General features: G+C 40.1%; 1 protein-coding gene across 9 annotated transcripts in view; it reads right to left on the bottom strand.

Moving 5' to 3' along the window:
* foxp4 (forkhead box P4) overlaps window positions 1-21,473 on the bottom strand; it is a 288,002-nt gene that overhangs the window by 63,950 nt on the left and 202,579 nt on the right. For all 9 annotated transcript variants that reach the window (XM_079596529.1, XM_079596522.1, XM_079596526.1 and 6 more), the window contains one exon: window positions 19,245-19,422. In XM_079596529.1, the coding sequence (XP_079452655.1) occupies window positions 19,245-19,412 (168 nt within the window). In that variant the 5' untranslated portion in view covers window positions 19,413-19,422. The remainder of the gene's footprint in view (window positions 1-19,244; window positions 19,423-21,473) is intronic.

The following is a 21,473-nucleotide window of genomic DNA, read 5'->3' as shown; positions in this document are numbered from 1 at the left end:
ATACAACAGCTTTGTGTCATCAAATAAAAACATTAGTACTTTTTGGATAGTAGTGAGAAGTAATGGCAACTGAAAATTCAGCAGGATTAAATTACATTAAAATATTGTAAATACATTGTAAAAATCTTACTGACCCCAAACTTTTGAACGATAGTGTACACGTATTGTAACTTGGTGAGAATCAATGGCAAACCTATAGACAAATGAGATTTGAGAGCTTCAAAAAAGTAATAATACAATGCATGGGTCATACGGACTAATTTTTTTGTCACTTTTTTGAGCGTGACAACGCCTGGCCACTTTCTGCTATTGTTGTAAAAAGCGGCATAAATATTCAGAAGTAAGTTTGACATAAGACACTAAGGCAAATGAGTTAAGTAAACAATGACAGAATATTCATTTGAACTACCCCTTTAAAACAAGGCCATTTAGCACTGATCTGATATCAGTAATAGACTGATAGTGCTAATAGCCATTATATCAATTGCAGAAGTACTTACTGGCTAAATGTGTGGGAGGGTGCATTTCAAAGCCCAGTCCAGGACCCTCTAAATAAATGGTGCCAATCCATTTAAGAGAGATACACCTCTGTCTTTTTTATTGTAGAGGGGGTGGTGGGGGTTTTAGAGAGAGAGAGAGGGGGCCAAAAAAGGCGAGAGGCCCCCTATACAATCGGCACATGAGAGAGAGAGAACATGCAGTGGTCGGTGTGATGAAAACCATCTGCATCAAGAGCACTTGCTACTTTTGCTGAGGTCGCAATTGAGCGGCGTGCGCACACACATTCGCGCATGCACACACATGCTGTGCAGGAACCCCCCACCCCCCTCCATCTGCACACATGACCTCAGCGGAGGGCTGGATAAGCTAAAGTGACCGGCAGCACCTCCCAGCTACGACTAGCTCTGAGACTACAAACTGATGGCATGTGGTGTGAATTACTTCTTACAGACGTGTGCGCGCACACACACAACCAGAGACAACTTGGACCAGATGGTTGTCTGGCAACAATGATCAACAATTGGACAAAACTGCCGCACTGATTACCACTTTATTAAACTCTTCTTTGATTTTCATAAACGGCATGATTATTTGGATTAAATGGTAGCAGTTTAGTGCACACATTTAATCCTAGGTAATTTACAGTGCACTAATTTAATGCTCAGCCCCTTCAGGAACAACCAGAGGTTAAGTGCCTTGCTCAGGGGTGCAATGGTGATAGATTGTGATATCAGTAATTTTGCAGTGACTGGGTCACCCCTAAATAGGACCACCCCTAAATTTGCATTACCAGTCTGGAGCCTTAACTATTCGGCTAAAAAGATCTTAGATCCATCTCATACCTTCTTTCTTGGACCATTTCCTCATATTACAGGAATAGTTTACCCAAAAATAAACATTTTATTATCATTTACTCACCCTCGTGCAATTTCAACCCTGTATTTTTCTCTCTCTTGAAAGACAAAACTAAAGGCAAAGCAGAATGTCAGAGCAGCTCTTTTCCATACAATTAAAAACTCCAAAAAACACCATAAAGGTGTCATAAAAGTGGTCCATTATACTTTTTTTCTTGTTCTGCGCAACAAAAAATGAGACAACAGAAGGGCAGAATGTCCAAGTAGATCTTTTCCATAAAAACAAAAACAAAAACAAGAAGCTCTAAAATGGACAAAAAAGAAAATCATAAAAAATATTTATAAATAACAAAATAAAGAAAAAAAGCATAGAAGCAACAAAAGCTGTCCAATACAATAGAAATGTATCAAATGGGTTTAGGCGGCTTAATTTATAGTACACAAAGTGTATGCATTGCTTTTATTTTTTGCCATTGTGAAATCACTTTTAGGAACTTTTATGATGGACATTTAACCCAATATTTAAATTTGTGCTGCACTGAAAAAAAGAATATAATTTGAGCGTGGAAAGACATTTTCTAAGCTACAGCAAGTCATAATATGTGAGAAACAGATTTGAAAAATTAGAAGCAGATGTAGTACACAAGTTGTATGGACCATTTTATGATTTTCTTTTAATATTAAACAGAAAAAAAAGTTGTTTAATTTTTGCCATCTTTGTTGGTGCTTGTTTTCGTTGTGTGGAAACGAACTGCTCAGAAATTCTTCCTAACATCTTGTTTTGTGCAGCACTGAATTTTTTTTTTAATTGCATGGGTGGGGGGGTTGGGGGAGAGACCAAAATATAAATACATTTTGGGGGGAACCTCTCCTTTAAGGAGAAAGGCACAGTACCTAGTGAAGAACAAGTGGTCAGCATGGCTGGTCTTAATCCTGATGCAGTCAGATCAACAGATCAACAGAGGCTGGTGACACTAAACTGGCCCAGAATGAGAGCAACTGGGGCGGCGAGTCTCTCTGAGCAACAGGGGAGAGGCTCCGTTCTGTGGCTGGAGAATCTATTGAGTCTGACTTGCCAATTTTATTGCTTTCACGAACAGTGGAGGTTAAAAAAAGATTTGGAGTACAAACAGGGGGGAAAAAATGCTTTATAACTTCCATCCATACATCTAAGCAGGGAGTGAAAAACACATCCAGATTTCAAAAGGGAACATGAGTTGCTTCTTTCTTCTCGCTCACCTACTTTCATCTTATCTCTCTCTCCCATCCAGCCCAAAGCCTCGTGGCATTCGCTGGTGAGCGCTGCACCTTTAAAGAAAATATGAGGGAGGCCGCCGCGGCTGGTCGGGTCCAACAACAGTTCCATTGTGCTGTTGAGTTAGACAGGTTTTATTGCAGTGCAGGGCGGGCGGTAGGACGAGCCAGAGCGAGAGTGAGAGCGAGTGAGAGAGGGGAAGGGGAGGGTGAAGAGGTCAGAGCCCAGCTTGGCGGCCTTAGCAGCACAGTGTGTGAGTTCTTCTGACTTGTCATCGCCCCCCCCCGTAAATCAACACTCCTGACATTGCCTTTAATAACAGAGCATTTTTTAATTCAGCAGGGTCGTTTGGGGGGGGGGGGGGGGGGGGGGTTCTGGTGGGCTGGAGGGTGTAGGGTGGTCAGAGGGGTGGGTGTAGGGAGATTCAGCAGGGGGCTCCCTCTTCTTCCCTTTTTTCCCCATCTTTCTTTTCCTTTTTTCTCTTGGCTCTCGCCCTCCCCTCTTTAACAGGCTTCAAAAAAAATGGCTGACAACTGGGTTTCTTTTCTTTTTGCAGGAGAGAGGGAAGGAGGGGGGCTTTCGGGTGAGGGTCCATTATGGGAAAATAACAGGGAAGAATTCGTTTTGGCATACGCACGTAGTACGACTCGCTCTCGTTCTAGCAAAGTTGTGACAGTCGCGTCCGTGCGCACAGACGTGCCAGCGTCCAATAATAATACGGCAGATTAAATTTTTGAGCCGTTCTACGACGGACGTTCCAAAACAACACAGTAAAACACACAAACAGGGGTGATTGCGCGCCTCTTTCCTGGATGTCCCAGCTTCTATTCATTACGCTCAGGTTGCTTAAGTAAACACGACTGTGAGGTGATGAATCGGAGCCCTAATCCGCCTGTGTTTGTGGGAGTGAGAATGAGGGAGAGGGCAGAACACAGGGCGCTCGCTCGCTTTTTTTTCTCTCTCCTGTAAATCTAAACAGTGAAGTCGGCTCCTCTGCGGACAGGTGGGCACCATATGCTGGAATGATCCATCATCACTGACAGAGAACCATTGTTGATGCCTGCAACGTCCCCCCACAACCGCCCCCGTAGAAAAACAGAGCCCACGGTGGGCCGTCCATGGGTGTGGGTGGGTGGATGGCGGTGAAGTGGTAGGGGGGCCAGGGTGGCACGAAGGGTCAGAGGGAATCATGTTACTGGAGTTGGCGGATCCAGAGCTGAAGACAGACTGAGACTGCCACTGTATGCAGGGAGAAGCTCAGGAGATATGGATGGAGATGAGGGTAGAAAGAGGCAGGAATAAGAAACAAAGACTAATCCTTCATATAAGAGTAACAGAGACATAAAAAAAAAAGAAACGAGGACAAAAGAGAAGAGAAAAAAAAAGAAGAAATTAGAATAAGAAAAACAAATGAAAAAAAAAAAAACAAGTAAAAAAAAATGTAAAGACCAAATGAATGTGGACAGTCTGTCTACAGTCTTAGATTTGGTTTAGATCTCTTCTGAAACTTAAGACACCTATACTGAGGCTGTAACGTATCTCTACTTGGAAAACAAATTAGACTTTTTCTCAGAAGAAAATCTATTTTATCTCATTGCATTCTAGGAGAAACATTTGAGATATTAAAGAGATGTCTTTCTACATCACCTTTCTGAAACCGCTGCGGACCACACTCAACCAGTCAAACCCCTGCCTCTGTGCTGACCTCCAATCAGAGTTAGATATGATGTGCAGTTATTTATAGTTGGCTAGTGAGGACCCTTTTAGAAGAGGTCAACGAAGTAACAGTGGTGGCCTCCCTCAGGGCCATGCCGCTGCGTTTTTAATTCATTCTTAAATAAACCCCTGTCAACATGCTCCACTTACACTCTGGCTTCTACTGCCAAATGGCATATTTATCCGCACTCGAAGCGGCTTTGAGGTATTATGTCACACATTGTGACTTGACACAATAATTTGTTTTATCTCACACAACTTCTTCACAAACTAAATATATATTTTGTATGATATTATAAGAAAACAAAAAGCAATCAAAGTTATAAATCCCTATTAACTGTATGCTCACAAGTTGCTCTTTCATAGATCAGGAGACAAAATGGTCTAAGTGGTCTTTCATTGAAGTATCAAACTTTGTCTCAGATGTTTCTCCTAAAATTCCTTAGGATAAATAAAAATAAATTAGATAAATGTCGATATACATTAAAATGAAAGTAAATTGGAAGATATTGATGAGAAATGTTTATATTTGTATTTTAGTATTTGAATGCAGACTTGACACATTAGCAGTGTGAGACTTTCTTGAGACTACTAGAGTTTTTCTCAGGAGAAAATCTGAGCTCTCCATATCTCATCGCGGAAGGAACAATGAAATAGATGTGATTTTTATTTCATATGGCTTATTATAAACAACAAAATTAATTATATAGTCTAATAAATGTATCAGCGCCTTGTGGTGCCGTTTTAGACTAAACACAAATAGGTGAGGTCAGTTTTCTATTAAAATGAGAAAAAAATAGCATTTCAAATGCACTCTGTAATTTGTTCTCACTGTTTAGGAAAGCAACAGGGTGTGCTCTTCATGCGAGTAATGTTACCTACCTCATGCTACAAACGCACGCATGGACAGATGTGGTCAGACACTCTACAAACAAACCCAAACACACCACAAAAAGTCTATTTTAAGGGTGTGAAGACAGAATATATTTCCAATTTGCAAAATAGCAGTTCATAAATAACTAGCCAAAGCTTATTTTCCCCTCACTCAACATCAACGGTGTTTAAGGCGGGACTGGAACGTGAACGTTTAGAAAAATAACATCCTGCGTCGCACCGAGGGGGGAAAAAGAACCAAACTCAACCTTCTTTCAGCGGTACAAACCGGGAGGACTTGTTACACTCGGGTGCTTTTGTTCAGCATGCACCCCGCATGATAGCCACCTCTGAATCAGAAGCGGAGAGAGGAAGACAAAGGCACCCTTTTTTCCCCAACCGGTGCCATTCAACCTTAAAGGAAAAGTAAAGCTATGCCAAAAGCTGCTTCTTTTGAGGTTCGGGCTTGATCCTCCTGGAATTAGGAAGTTCAGCTTTCTCCTTGTAATGTGTCTAAAAATGAAGACTTGAGCTGTTTCTGTTTGCTTGCATTGGATACGAGAAACAGAAGAAGAGGGGGGGGGGGGGGGGGGGCGAGATGAAAGAAAAGTTTCACAGATGTAATGTAAGCCAGCATCCAAAACGTCACTCATGTGAGGGATTTGGCAAAAATAATCATACCTGCTTGTACAACCTCTTCAAGCTCTGAGTAACTACAGGCGCACAATGCGCCCGCTCCTTTCCTTTCGCCACTCCTGACGGCAGCCACTTTATTACTCACGAGTGTGACAACTTGTGGGATTGCTTTGTATCTGAATGGCATATTTACGTGAAGTGTGGCTTTCGGTAGCAGTTGCTTGTAATGTATCAAATGCATCACTGTCAGCTGCCAGAGGAATCTGCCACCGCGGATGTGTTTGTCCACACAATCGAAAGCGTTACGCACCATCGCTTATGGCGTGTTGGCCAGGCCAATGCGAATGTAACTTTCCAGAGAGACTATCCGTGCCGATAATCGCTAAAGGATGAATTATTGTTTGCCAGAGAACCAGACTTACTCTATTTTGATGCTGGAACGCTCCGACACAGCTGGTGACCAAATGAGCTTCGTCTACAGCGGCTGCAGGCAGACATACTGGGCCTGTTAGCAGCTGTCCACCCCGGGCTACAGGACGAGGTGTGGATTGTACGACAGGATCGGGTTTACAGGCCCGGGCCAAGGTTTCGCAGATCTTAACTTGGTCCCCATGACTCATTACAGTCGTAGCCTGCAGAGCTGTCCAATTTCACGGTGGGTTTCAAATAAACTGCACTTCTGACCATATTTCTCCCTTTTCCCCCCTCTCTCTCGCTCCTTTTTGGCCCAAGCTGGATTTAATTTGCCACTTCCTGTTCCATCATGCGGTTCGCAGTCACTCGTCACATTTGTTTTTGTTCAGACCCATTAGAACACGCATCTGAAAATGGCAAAATCGAGTGAATTATTCAATGGCGTAATCATCTGAAAACACCCGTCGCTGTCCCTTTTTGCCATTTAATGTAATGTTTCCGCAATATAAAGGCTATAGCAAAACCTTAAAATTTAAACAGCTACAGCAGACTCCCATTGGCCATTAAAATGAGGAAAGGGTGAATTTGAGCCAAGGCAATAAAAAAATAAAACTAAGGGAGGAAAAAACTTCAAAATATGCTGTAATGTTTGAAAACCCTGACCGCTTTCGTTTTTTTTTTTTTTTTTACATCCTATTTCTCACAAAGGGGACCTGTTTGAAACTTGCTGCCTCTGCTGCTTTCCAGATGTGCGTTGCTCACCTCTAAGTCCCCAAAAATGTTAAAACAAAAAGCCTGCTGAAAAAAAAAAAAGTAAATATGGACTGCAACACGATAGCAGCGGTGTTTTGGATGTCAGAGAGATTTTGTTTTTGAAAACTGTGAAAAAGATTGCGAGGATTGCATGGCTGTTGAACCCATTTGGGGAAGGCAAACAGTGAAAGAGGCTCAAATGAGCTCATATGTACCTGGTGTCTCTCTCTGCAGTAACTTATCCCCATGTCCCATACTGAAAGAGCAAAAGAGGAAGTGTAATCCACTATGGCTGGGCTCTCTGGGCATCATTACCTCGTTGTTGGCACCGTGAGCTCTCACTTTGTAGTGCTGAGGACCACAGCATTAGTGAGAGTTCAGCATTGAGACAGCTCGGAGAGAGAGAGAGAGAGCTCGGAGAGTTCAGGATACGGGTCGTCTCAAAATCCTCCAGCCTCGGCAGCCGCACAGCCGGCTAATTGATGGCAATTGCACGGCAGTTTTGCTGTGGTTTTCTTAACACCGCCCTTCTGGCAGCCAAACAAAGTTCTACTTGATAGGGTTTCAACCTCTCTCTGCTGTGCGGACTGCAAAAACTAATAAGCAAAAATGGACTTTCAAGGTCTTGTCGTATTTGAGAGCTTTTCAAGATCTTGGAGTGAGTCTGCAGGGATGGTTCGGGGTAAAAGGAAGGTGTTGGGGTGTGATGCGAGTCATGGCTTGAGTGACCTAGCCCAATGGGACGCCGTCCAAAACCCATCCTCCTACACACATGCTAAACAGACTGACCTGGTCTCCATGATGAGGATAGCGCTAACTGGCAGCAGGGCTTCCCATCTAAACCACACATATGGAACGCATTTCTTTGTTATTATTAATAAAGAAAAAATTAATAATACACACTCGGGATGTTGCCAAAAGCAAGAAAAAAAAGACACATGCGGTGTATTGTTTAAACAGAGGAAAACTTGAAACTGCTTGCTTGGAGAAGAACTAAAAAAAAAATAAAGTTCATGCTTTTAGTCTGATTTTGATTTTACACCTGGTAGTGGCTAAAGTGATACTGATCTTTAGAAAATATTAAATAAGGGATAAAGGGCACATTGAATTGAATTGAAAAAGTTTCTGCCATCTGTGTTTAAATGGGAGTGGGGCGGTTTTGAAGACGGGTTAGGAGGGAATAAATCTTACTGAGAGGAAACGGAGTGCTATGAGGCCACGTTTCACATCTTTAAGCACAAATACCAAGAGTGAAAGAGAAGAAACAACTGTCGTGTCCAAATAGGACACTTAAAATCTCCTATAATGATGCACAATGTGAATAAGATAAAGCAAACACACTTTCTTTCAGCACTGTGAAAGCAAACCTTCAACAAAACCGAACCAGCTCCAGGTTTCACATGTTCTTCATCAATATTCAATTACATCAGTAGCATCAATCTATATCATCAATCCGCGTCACTCTGCACAAAGCGGCCTTCATCTCGCTTCTATCTCCACCCTTGGCTATTAAGGAGAAGAAAAATAGAAACCAACATTCTCTCTCTTCTCTTCTCCAACAACGCCTCTCCCTGTTGACTTTAGTCTCTTTTTAAGATGGCAAACACAAAGAGCAAGCGGAGGCAAGCTAATTAGCAACACTTAAAAAGGGATCTGGCTTCATTGTTTGCAGTCCCTCGCCCTCACCAGTTACCAGGGCAACAACTTTGAGAGTGGTGCTGTGCATATTTCTTTTGCTTTTTTCTTCGTCTTTTTGTTTCCCCTGGGGGTTCTCCATTTTTTAGAGCCTGGAGAGGGCCGTTGGGAGGACAGAGATGGAGAGCTGAGGGGTCTCTTAAGCCGAGTGCAGAGCGGGGGCTTCTGGGATGGCGTAAGGTTAGGCCTCTGCATTACACAGCACAATACAGAGTTCTAAGTGGGCATTGAAGGCAAGGAAATTGGGCTTAGTGAGTACGTAAGTGTGCATGTGTATTCAGCTTGGTTAAAAGGAAAACTTCACCTGTATCAAAATCATATGACTTTATTTTTCTGTGGAACACCAATTTTTTTTTTTTTTTTTATGGAAACATATTGTGACTGGGGCTCCAAAAAGCCATATGGCTCCTTTACATATTTAAATTTATCATGTCACGTTTTATTTGGTTTTAGTCAACAACTTAAATCTCAGGCTACTGCTAAGACAAATCTATTATGTTTTTTCAGAAAAGGTTGATAAGATTTATTTTTTATTTTTGATGTTTTTGAATCTCTTATTGCACCAAGGCTGCATTTATAGGATAAAAAAAATACAGTAAAACTGTATATATTTTAGTCTTTTCGACTTTTATGGGGGGAGGGTAACAAAATGCTTTCACTATGTGAAAAAAAGCAGCTTGAAAATTCTTCAAAATACCTTATTTTGTGTTTTGGCTAAGAAAATAAAGTTATAGGGGTTTGAACCGTCATGGCACATTGGTGACTTTTTTTTGAGGAACTGTTCCTTTAAGGAGTTAAAAGTGGCACCAGTCCTTGCCAATTTACTCTCTTTTTCTACCTCATCTGTTGATTAGAGCTGATACAGCGAAAACACATGCCAATTAGTGTCACGTATGGCTGTTTCCTGACATGGAGTCCAGTAGGAAGTGTACTAAGGCTAAAGAACTCTGCCTCGCTAACTCTCCAAAACTGAAATTCCCTCCCTTGCCACCCTCCTCCTGCCCCTCATTCTCTCCATCCTTCCTCCATTCCTCTCTACTTCAACTATTACCTAAATCTCCCCCTCCCACTCCTCACAACTCTCTCCGAATCACTAAATCCATTCTCCTGCCCTATTTTTTTCCTGTCCCCATCCTTTTCCTTCCTTTTTCTCCTCTCCTCCCTCTCTCCCCAGTGGTTTGTCAATCAGCTCTGAGGGAGTTATACCTCCAAATGCCCACACATTAGTATCCAGCTGAGAATCTTTCATAATCGCCATGGTGACTAGAAGAAGGTCAATGCTTGATGTGCTTCAAGCACTGCCTATGAACTGCCCAGGCCGTGGAAATTACAGGCACAGAATAAAAGGTGGCTTTGTGGCACCACTTTAGACAGTGGGACGTAAGTGTTTGTTGGTGCGAATCTATTATGTTTGAGCATGTTCGCCAAAACAAGAGGCTAAATGAGGGCTTGTAAGTCAGAGGGCAAAATATGATGGAGAAAAATGATGAATAAAACTTTAGTGTGACAGTGATTTTTTTTCTTGCCGTTATTGCTGCAGAACACAATCCACCTTTAATAAATGTTACAATCTTTGTCAAATTATTATTTTGCTTAGATTTTTATTTTTAATAAACCTAATTAAAAAGTTATTAATAAATAAACCGGAAGCATTTTGTGACCAGGGGCTCCAAAAAAGCCATATGGCTCATTGACATTTAAATTTGGTTTGAAAATATGCCAGACTTCAATTTCAGGCTACTCCAAACACAAATATATTATCTATTTTCAGAATTCAGAAAATGGATTAAATGAAATATGATGGAGAAAAATGATAAATACAATTTTAATTAATTTACTGTTAATTACACACTCCACCTTTAATAAATTGCACCTTGTAAATCAACAAAATGAAAATGCTTAAAATTAAATAAAAAAATATATATACATTAAAAACAAATGCATTTATTAAAAAACTAATTAAATGAATGATAAAAAAATAAACAAAAATTAACAAACAATTCATCCCTCCATCCATACATGTACTGCTCTGATTCTTTCTAACAACATGTTACCAGAAGTAATTTCACATCTTGTTGTTCTCGCAATTATTACCATATGAGTTTGTGATTATTGTAAATGTGATCTGTGTTGGGTGACAGTACTACTGTGGTCTGGCTATGTGTGTGGAACTGATCTGAGCCCAGCTGTGCTGGCAGTCCTTCTGAGATGCTCTGGATAGACAGACGCACTGGATAGACGCAGGAAGAGGCGACTGTGTGTTGCCACAACTGCTCCTAATGTCTCCATACACAGAGAGAAGCATACCAGCACACACACGTATGTAAATGCACAAACGGCGGCCCTCTTTAGCCTTCTCAAAGGTTTCCCTGGAAAAGTCATAAATTAGTTTTATTACCCTCCCATAAATATGACATTCCCACATTCCAGAATTAGGACTCCACGTGTGAAAAAATCATTAGATGAAGAATATGAAATATCTCAGAGCACATGTGAAATACATTACGCTTCATATGAACCTTTACTTATCGAAATGTGCATGTGTAACCAATCCTAGACAGCAACTTTGGTGTCAAACGAAACTATACATTTTTCGAGAGCAAAAACATTATCTAGGACAATTATCTAGATAAATCCACAAACACATTTCCAAGTTCTTATTTTCTTCATTTCTGAGAGCATTGAGCGAACACAACAAAGCAAGTAAAGAAACGTCCTCTCAACTACTTTTTCTTAACCATGTAAGAAGCTCAAAGCCAGGCTAGCTTTTCAATTGTACAACAGGAAACCAGCACGCCGGAGGTCTTTTTTGGAAAGCTGCGGCATCTATTGAGGTCGTCTACAGATGCTAGGCAACTACCCTCCCTTAACCCTCCCTCTAAAAACCCTCGCACCTCCATCACCACCAGCGTTTTGTGACCAAGCTTGACCTTTCTTCTTCACTGACCTCCGTACAATGAGACGGGCCACAATTAAAAGTGTGGAATGCTTTTAAGCGATGACACCTTTCAATGGGCTGAAAATGTTCGATTTACTGGATGTTATTAAGCTGGCTTCAGGCCTGGCCCTCATCACCTTGCATCCTTGTCCAAAAGGGATATGATCCCTGTATTTAAGACTCTCCCTGCCCTCCCTTTTTGTTCGTTAGACTTAAGCTGTTTGAGGGGAAGATGAGAAAGAGCGGCTCTGTACGTGTCAGTCGGCCCAAGGCACTGTGACCGCTGACACGTTTGGCTGCAATTGGTCAAATGAGCTTCATTTCACACGGAGGACGTGATACGGCCATTACTGTCCGCCGAGTGCTGAACAGAAGGCCGTTCCCAACAGTAATGAGACGGGAGAGAGGCCAAACACCCTGACTGTCAAAGCGTCCAAACTTCCTATCTCACCATGCTTAGCATTTTACACGCAGAAACCCAATTAGAGCGTCTAGACCACCTCACGGGTACCTATGATCTACCATCAGGACAGCCAACTCAATATGGCCTATCTGTCCAGACATCTGAGATCTATATGCCTTTATCCACTCTTTCCATCTGCGGCGTGGACAGTTTAATTAAAGCTACCATTACGACCAATTTGCAGAGTCCATTATGGCCTCTTAATGGTGGACGGTGCCAGAGAAAACAAAGAGTAAGGCAAACGTCACATGGAGACGGGTAATTCTGAGTTGTAATAACATAAAAAGTGGGGGTGGGTTATGATACAATGACCACAGGAAGAAAAACCATCAAGTGTCCCTCACAATATAGACCAAGGACAAGAGAAAACACAGAGATTGTTAGAAACACTTATAATCCAAATATAACCAGTCAACATTAGAAAAGTGTAAAATTGCTTAAATTTTCTAAATCAACTAGTTGGTGGGTTGCCTGAGCATGTTGTTGACTTTTTGTAATCTGTATAAATGGGCTGGTTTTTATATAAAACCGACAGATGACCACTGTGACCCATTCCTCATCAAACAAATCCTTTTCCAAAAGAGTCAAAGTGAGTGGAGAGTGAGAAGAGGAAGTGAGAGAGACAGTGAAATCATCTGCCATCTCCTGTCTGTAGGCCATCTGATCAAAAGAGCCAGAGTTTTACAACGATGTGGTCTCCATATGCACCAGCTCCAAACCATAACCAATGTTAAGCTGTCAATGTTTGTCTATTACTAAAGGAGGAGTCTGGTTGCCTGTTTCTCTATCCGTCTCTCTCTGCTGTGTTTCACATCTACATTTTGTGCAACTCTTTCTCAACTCTCCACTAATTAGGGAAGCAGTTGCTTATCTTCTCACTCCTCCTCATAAGAGTTTAACCCAAAACTCAGAAGTGGTCAAAACTGATCTGAATTTATAACGATTTTACAACATCTTTACACACGCAAAAATATCCTATTTTATAAATCACAGTTCATCTTAAATTCAAGCGCAATGTGGAAAAAGTGCATCAACTCCACCTACAGAATACATCATATTAATGCATATTGTGATTGTCTATTTATCATTATATTTTAATAAACAATGTTGGATTATTTTAATTACTGGACAAGAGCAAAAAGTTCTTCAATTGGCGTACAGAATATTTTCACTTTGCCTTTATAAATCCTGATTGTTCTTCACGTTTGACTTAGGATAAAATCCATGGAATTTAGGATCAAATCCTAAGCTTTATAAATGAGATCCTATATATTTTGACCCAATTATTGGCGTTTTGCACCCCTTTATCGTCCACCAGGTAAAAAAAATGTATGTCCAATTGCTTATATCTATATAAATGGCGTCACTCATAGCAGGATGAGTTGTGATGAAGAACTTTAAGAGAAATTGGTTCTCTTGATACTAAACCACATACAGTAGCCAAAAGACACATGGTGCTTCAAGAGAGCTGGTCTGGACCAGACAATGTTTTTAACCTGCTATGCACCATTTGGGGCACATTCTATCTAAACGGTTGCTTTAAAGCAAGACCACAGGTGTACTGTATCCCTAAAGAGAGCGAGAGAGAGAGAGAAGACCCCCCTATTAAAGAAAGTGAGGTGCAGCAGAGGGGTCTGTCAGGGCCACATCCCCATGCCCAGGCCGAAGTAGCTGTAGACTGGCTGTGGAGCGGGACCATTTGAAGTGAAGAACACTCTAGGGATTGAAAAACAGAAAACCCTTGGTTGGATTCCTGGCTTTGTGCAACAAGAGGATGAAATTCTATAAGGACTCCACTAGTGTGCACTCTTGTTTTTTTCTCTACCTCTCCTGTCTTCCTTTTTTTCTACAAAGCAAAGGGTTTTGCTGGTCTTGGGGTTGTGAAGCAGACAAGGAACATTCCTCAGGGGGGCCCAGGCGCCCTTTCTTGACACATCTCAGCGTTGCACTTTCTCTTCCCCCCCTACCTCCCTCCCTCCCTCCCTCCCTTCCTCCCTCTCTCTCTCTCTCTCCAACCACTTCAGCCCCACTTTCCCCCTTCCCTCTCAACTCCTTTCTCTTACCCTCTATGACTCGGCTACCTCGTATCTGTCCGTACCCACAATCCCCTCCTCTCCCGAGATGCCTGCCTCCGTTTCTCTGACTCAAAACTCATCCTGGTGCTCTCTTTCGCTACTTCACCCTCCCTCTGCTCGCATTCTCCATCACTCTGCTGGGCTTCTGTTTGTTTGGTAAAGACTGTTGAGTCTTTGACGTCTGCAGATGCCTGTGATTTCTCCCAGGCTCCCGAGGGGCCCAGGGAGAGAGTGCTTTGTGCTCTGACAACACGGGTCTGCAAAGAGGGAGCTGGGACTGTTTTTCTGCTCCAACGCTTCTTGGCAGGGTGTTTAACCAGTATCGCTGCACTGTGCCGCTTCCAGGTGAAAGATTTGGGCTTGGAGGAAGAGACTAGACTAGACAAACAGAATAAACAGCGAAACAGAAGTGCATTCACTTAGGTTAAGGGGATGCTTTTTAATGTGCATTTTAATTCAAAAGTGTATTATACAGCTTTGGTCAACTCATTGCATGCACCATTTATAATTATTTACTGTATTATTATTATTTTTTTTTTATTTACTTTTGCAAATGTTTTTACTAATTATGTATTTTATTTTTAAATGATTATTATTTCTAATTTTAAGCTTTTATATGAAAAAAATATTAGTCATTTAGTTTTTTTTAAGCTTTTAAACAACATTAATACAATTTGATTGCATAATTGTATTTTTATTTAAGCTAAATGGGGTTTAATTCTTTTGTATATTTCTTATGTATTTATTATATCTCTTTAATTTACAAATTTATACACTTTTGTTTGCGTCTCTATACATTTAATATAATATATTTAAATGAATACAACCTCGTAAAATGACAAAGAGCATGACTCGACTTAAAGTTTGACATCTATCAATAAGTCGATAAATTTACTCAACATTTCAGAATTCCTGAAACATTTCATTCCCTTTCAATAATTCCCTCAATTTCAGCCGGGCAACATAGTGACCCGCTCCATTAAAAAAAATGAGGATAGCAGAGCAAGACATTAAAACTTGATAAATGACTTTTTAGGAGGCTCTGCCATGATAACACTTTACTGCTTGCTTTGCCATTTTCAGAGCCTTCCTCATTAAAGTCATTTGGCTTCAAGGCCAAACGCTCCATTCATTTAAAATCAAATGAGGGAACTTGATGATGAACTAATTCATTCATCAGATTCGTATGAACAATGGCTATCTGAGATAGAATAAAGGAGGCAGATTTCTATGGCACTGCCACCCATATCATAAAGGGCGCATTGCATCGCTTGCTAGCACAAAACTTGCATCTCGCTTGAAGAATAAGAAAAAGAGGAGGAATGAACAAATGAGAAGAATTTTTGGGATATCTCTGTGGACAAAAAGGTTAGGAGGACATGGAGGGAATGTCATTGAGTGAAACGTAAAAATTTAAGTCACGATTTTCATTCGGTCTAAAAAACTAAATGCTGAAAATATCTAGCCACAAAGTCTATTCATTGTATCTGGATGCTGATTCTGAATAAAGTGACTATAGAGGCTAAAAAAAGTGAATAAAAACTAGTAAATTTCCCACATGTAATGATGCCAGGAGTTCAAACAGACGCCCTGGGGACAGTATAAGTGTTTGTGTTTTGTTTTGTTGCTTTTTTTCTCTCTGTGGAGCGACTCAGATAACACTAAAGTATGTTTAAATGTTTAGAATTGCTACTGGAAGATGAGCAGGTGTGTGGAGCCTCACTCCATAAGTCTGAAGGCCATGGAAAAATAAAATACACCTACACATTAACACTGACACAGGCATGTACACACACTCACTTATATGCCAGAAACCACATACAATCCTTATTAGACAGTGGCTTACAGCTTTTATACCACTGAAGATCTCTTATACGTACAACAAGTGAAACATTATAATTGTTCTAGAATGACTGTTTGAAAACCAAAAATTCAACCTACAACATGGATTAGATTAACTGCTACTGTTCTGACATGCCAAAGAGCCAGCTAAACCAATTCATATAATGCAGTTACATTTTAAAAGTCACATTTATAAGAAAATAAGTAACAATTGTGAGATAAAGCAATTGTGAGATATAAAGTTACATTGTGAGGCATGAAATCGCAATTGTGAGATATAGTTGCAAATTACAAGAAATAAAGTCGTGATTATGACAAATTCACAAATCCTCAAACAAGACTGTAGAAACTCAAATGGCAGTTTAAAACTAGACAAAAGATTTTCTTTTCTTCTGACCTGCAAACTGTGACATAATTATCCTTGAGTTATAGTTACGCTGTCACAGCTTACTATACATATGAATTATGGAAACCGTGATGTAAAATGCTTTGGACGTTACTTTTACAAGGAGCTACTGCTGCCACCAAAGACCAAAAGTATGGGTCAGTGTGGCAGAAGAGAAAGAGTGGGAAAGGAAAATAAAGAGGGACAGGAAAGAAAGGAAGGAAAGGAAGAAGAGAGAAAGAGTGTGGCATTGAGGCCACGGCGGCCGTATGTTTGACATTGGAAATGGTTTAGAGCAGAAGGAACTGGCAATTTCTATCTCTAATTAAAGGCTTTGGCTCACATGACCATGTACAGGTGCACCAACACCAGAATGCAGAGCCGTGAAGAAAGGCCTCCTTGTGTGTGGTGAGGCCATGCTCGCTCAGCGGGAGACACACACGCACGCACACACACACACACACACACGATGCAGCTAAGGAGTGCAAACATGCACATTCATTACCTTCACTACAATTTCAAGCCCTTATTTCGACTGTCAGAAAAAAACGATGCAAAGTAGTTATTATTTTACAAGTTCTTTCCCTCTCACTTCCTGTTCTGCTTCTCTTGTGCCCTCTTCTCTCAAAACGACTCTCACTTCATTGCTGACTTAACGCCATTTGTGAGCAACTATAATGGTCAGACAGACTAAGGCAGCTATTTTTATATTTATTTTAAACTCCAGAAATCACAAGATCTCAGATCACAGGAGGTACAAAATAATATTTAATATTGCTAACCAACTGAAAATCTTTCATGTTCTGAAGGGACAGAATGTATATTTCCCATTTTCATATATACGAGTAAATACTATACAGTTAAACTGTTAATTCAAGGCCTTAGTCTAGATTTAGAGATTAGATGATAGGATTTATAACATTTAAAAAAATTCAATAATATAAATTATAAAAAAATATTGAATTTGAATTACAAATTTTGTGTGGGCTTATTTAACCCTCTGATGCCTGAATTTAAAAAAAAATTTGAGATACAATTTTATAATTTAATAGAAAAACAAAAGTGTCCATTTAATAGAAGATAATTGTAAATATTCCAGGAGGTTCACCTTGGTACTTCACTTTCGTTAAATGCATGTTCTCATAAATAAAAAAAACACTTTATAAAGAGAATTATGGGTAAAAGTCAAAGTATATCACTCACTGTGGTTTGGATGAAACACCCCACTTAAATGGCTTGCATTTAAAAATGGCTTTTAAAAAGATCTCTCCATTTATATTGGACACAGGCATCAGAGGGTTAATAAAGATCAAAAAGAGAGGATATTAGTGTCAAAAGTCTTTGCATTTACACACCAAATCAATCCAGAGATTTAAATAATATGGTTTAAGTTGAACAGATCCCACTTTCTTTTAGTAACAGTTCATCAATATTACATTAAGACATACTAGGATCTGTTAACAGGCGTGCAGTGCAGCCTGTGTCATTGATAACAAGGTTGAGGGGTCCTGTTACCCTCTGTGTCTGTAATGCATTTAGGGAAGAGTGTGAACAGAAAAAGAGAGTTTCAGCCAAGAGAGTCCGGGAAGTGAGGAAATTCCAACTGACAAACTGGATATGGAAGACACTGACGCATAGGCCAAAGAGCAAAAAACAGCACAAGCCTCTACACGCTGACGTGTCACTGTATAAAACAGTCGCTTAGAGGATTATTGTGACTCAGGCTAGACTGAGACTGCTGCTAAGACTGGACCTCAAGTGTGAGGAATTCAGTCAAGTCGGCATCATCTACAGGAACGAATGAAATCGCCAAGTGCAGTTCTGGATGACTGCATGGAAATATGAAGCCTGAGCACCAGATTTGGTTAAAAGATTAGTTCAACCAAAAATGAAATCACTGACTCACTCCCATGTCTCTCTAAACCTGTGCAACTTACTTTCTATAAACACAAAAGGAGAAATTTGAAAGACTGTGTTGACAGTGCGCGAGGACTGAAACTTTCAAGTATAACAGGACACAAAAACAATAAAATTATCATAATGTGCCCCAATTAATCTAAGAGCGGCTGTGGAAAAACAGTCTGGTGTGCTGCTTGACATTGCAAACTGGTATTTGTTATATTATTTCTATTATCGTAATCATGCTCATTTTTAATGCTAATAGTTTGACCATTTACTGCAATTTGTTATCATTCTAGTCATTTACCTATAGTAGCTTTTGAACTGGAGATCCACATTGCAAAAATAAGGTAGATATTTTAAATCTTCAGAAGTCATACAATAGCTTTGTGTGAGACATGGGCTGCTACAAACGGATCATTAACGGGATGAGATTCCTGAATAGAAAATTAAATATATTGAAATACTGAATAGTTTGGGAAGGCAAGTTCCATATGTTAACTATCATATGGTGCAACCTTCTAAAATTATATTTGTTCAAATAAATAAAGTTTAAATGTATATAATAAATGAAGTTTAAATATATATAATAAAAGAAGTTTAAATATATATATATATAAACATATATTGTGTTAAACAGAAGAACTATACAGGTTTGACGACAAGGATGAGTAATTATCAGCATTTCCGTACCGAGGTGAATTATCTTTTTACATTTTTATAGTTCCCATCAAATGACTAAAAAGTGACAAGCTGTAATACTATACACCACACAATCAACTCTTTGAGGTTTTAAAAACAATGTAATGCAGTTTGCGTCATATCTCTGCTTGTTTGTACGTTGCGCAAGACATGGGAATTGCACAAGAAACAACTAACAGCTCAACACGCTTCCTGAAAGTCAGGGTAGAACACTTAGGGTCTTTTGCACACACACACACACACCTGCTGCTGTTGAAGGTGCAGTAAATCCACAGGGCTGATCTCCCCATTGGTGTCACAGTTGGACCCGCCTTCTCTTCCTCCGCCATCTGATTGGCTGCTTAGGCTGCTGACTCCATTTTGACTGGAGGGTGTAGTTCGAATGGACTCAGTTGCTGATTCTACCATCATCACGTGGCACCTTGCAGAAAAAAAGAAAGGAGAAAAAAACAAACATGTTGAGTGACCATCAGGCATTGTTAGAAGTCCTAGAAAGCATGCTAAGATCTATGCAGACAGTGTTTTATCAAAAAGCAAATATACACACTAATCAATAGCACAACTTCACAATCAACCACATCAGAAAGTGTTTATCTGCAGTAGAAATACAGTGCCACAGCTGCTAACCTTGATAAGAACATAATAAACAAGCAGTGCGCCATACATCTATTTGGATATACCTAAAGAACCACCTGAGCCTCTGAACAGCCAATGGCAGCCAAGGACACAAACGCGGAGGAAGGCGCAACGAAGGTCTGCCTGAAGAGATACTTGTGTCAAACTAAAATGGCAATGCGCCATGAAAGAGTGGCATGCTTTTCCCTTTCCCCAAAGGTTACAACACAGTGCACCAGCTCTGATCGAAGGACATTTGTCTTTGAGTGTTGATGCATCCACAACAGTGACAAAGAGGCCCTTTCAATTAGAAAACATCTGCTCTAAAGAAACACCAACCTTTCGTGCATCTTATTATCAGCGGTACAAAAACACAAGCAACTTTCAGCTGAAGAGGAATGCATTTAGTATCTTTAAGAGGTAATATGAGTGAAAGAAGAAATAAGGCTTCAAATGAGTGAATGATTAAGTAAACTGATGACTTATTGACGTGTCTTATTAGAAAAATCACTGCACTTCAAAAAGATGTCAATTTTGTTTTCATGATATATTAATTTATTTAAAAATAAATAAAATTTGTAATTCACACATAAAATTACTTGAATATACCTCTTCTATGATGTCTTAATGTCTAAATTAATTTAATTATTAATAAATTAATAAGAAAAAGCCAGTAAAATGGGATTCCTAAAAATCATTTTTGTAATACATTAAGGTTAGTTAAAGTTGTAAAATATTATGTGGTACAACCCCACCATCCCCCCCCCCCCCCCCCAAAAAAAAAAAACAAAAAAAAAGTAAATATATATAGTTGTCTTAAGACAAGAACGGGTATTGTTCAAAAATCATTTATAACTTTAATGAAAGGTTTTGATCCACTTTAAATGTTGACTACTACTGTATATATTTCCAAAACCATATGAAACATGGAGCACACAGTACATTTAACTTGTTTTTTACTAAATTTGCTTGCTTTATTTAACCTTGGCCATTTGACCTGCTTAGAAAAGCAATAAGATAATAACAAAAATCATCAACATTGAGCATTGTGATTGCATTGTGGGAATGGTACTATCTACACATGCAGTACGTGCTGTACAGTAAAGCTCGCCACAACAACAGCTGAAGACCACTAAGAGAGATATAGAGGACTCTTTACCGGCTTCCACACCCAGATCTACTGTACATTGGGACGTTTTGGAAACTCGAGGGTGCTTTTATGGGTCCAACAAGTTCACAGTTGGAATCACTTAAATGCACCTGGTTGAGGAGTTGTATACTTCATTCAAAGCTGTCAACTGAGGCAGTCACGCGAAACTCGCATGACTGAAGAGGATGCAGGCATGTCTTGTATCATGGGGGATGCAAACCAAAGATGTGGGTAGTTTTATTGCCTATGGAGCCAAGAGGAACCACGTGTGGTTAATTTACATCAACCCAGACCATCTATATCACTCGGATGTAGGGGACAATACCAAAACCCCAACAACAGCTTTCAAAACCCACGTCGTCAACTTTTCATCATGACTAACTCCTATTTCATAATTTCATGCAAGATACCCACTGTTCGAGAGATGCGAGACTTGTTGCATCGGAGAGTTTGAAGGAACGAGCAGCTGCTGAGCGAGTGCATCACTGCCATATTAACCAGCCCGAGGTGTAAGCAAGCATGAAGCCTTGTCATATCCCGTAATGGGTGTATATTGCTGCTATAATGGAAGGTCGTAAATAAAGCAGCCCAATAAATCTGCACAGGGAACCTTTGATTACGGCTGCGAGACAGAAGTTTGCAGCGTCTTGTAATTGTTTTTGGCAGGCTCATCTGAGCCGCCAATGTTGAGGCTTGCCGCATCATGT

Source organism: Phoxinus phoxinus (assembly GCF_949152265.1).
Source record: "Phoxinus phoxinus genome assembly, chromosome: 22".
NCBI classification, from domain to species: domain Eukaryota; kingdom Metazoa; phylum Chordata; class Actinopteri; order Cypriniformes; family Leuciscidae; genus Phoxinus; species Phoxinus phoxinus.
The sequence above is the reverse complement of the archived record's forward strand: the minus strand, read 5'-3'. Positions and strand labels throughout refer to the sequence as shown.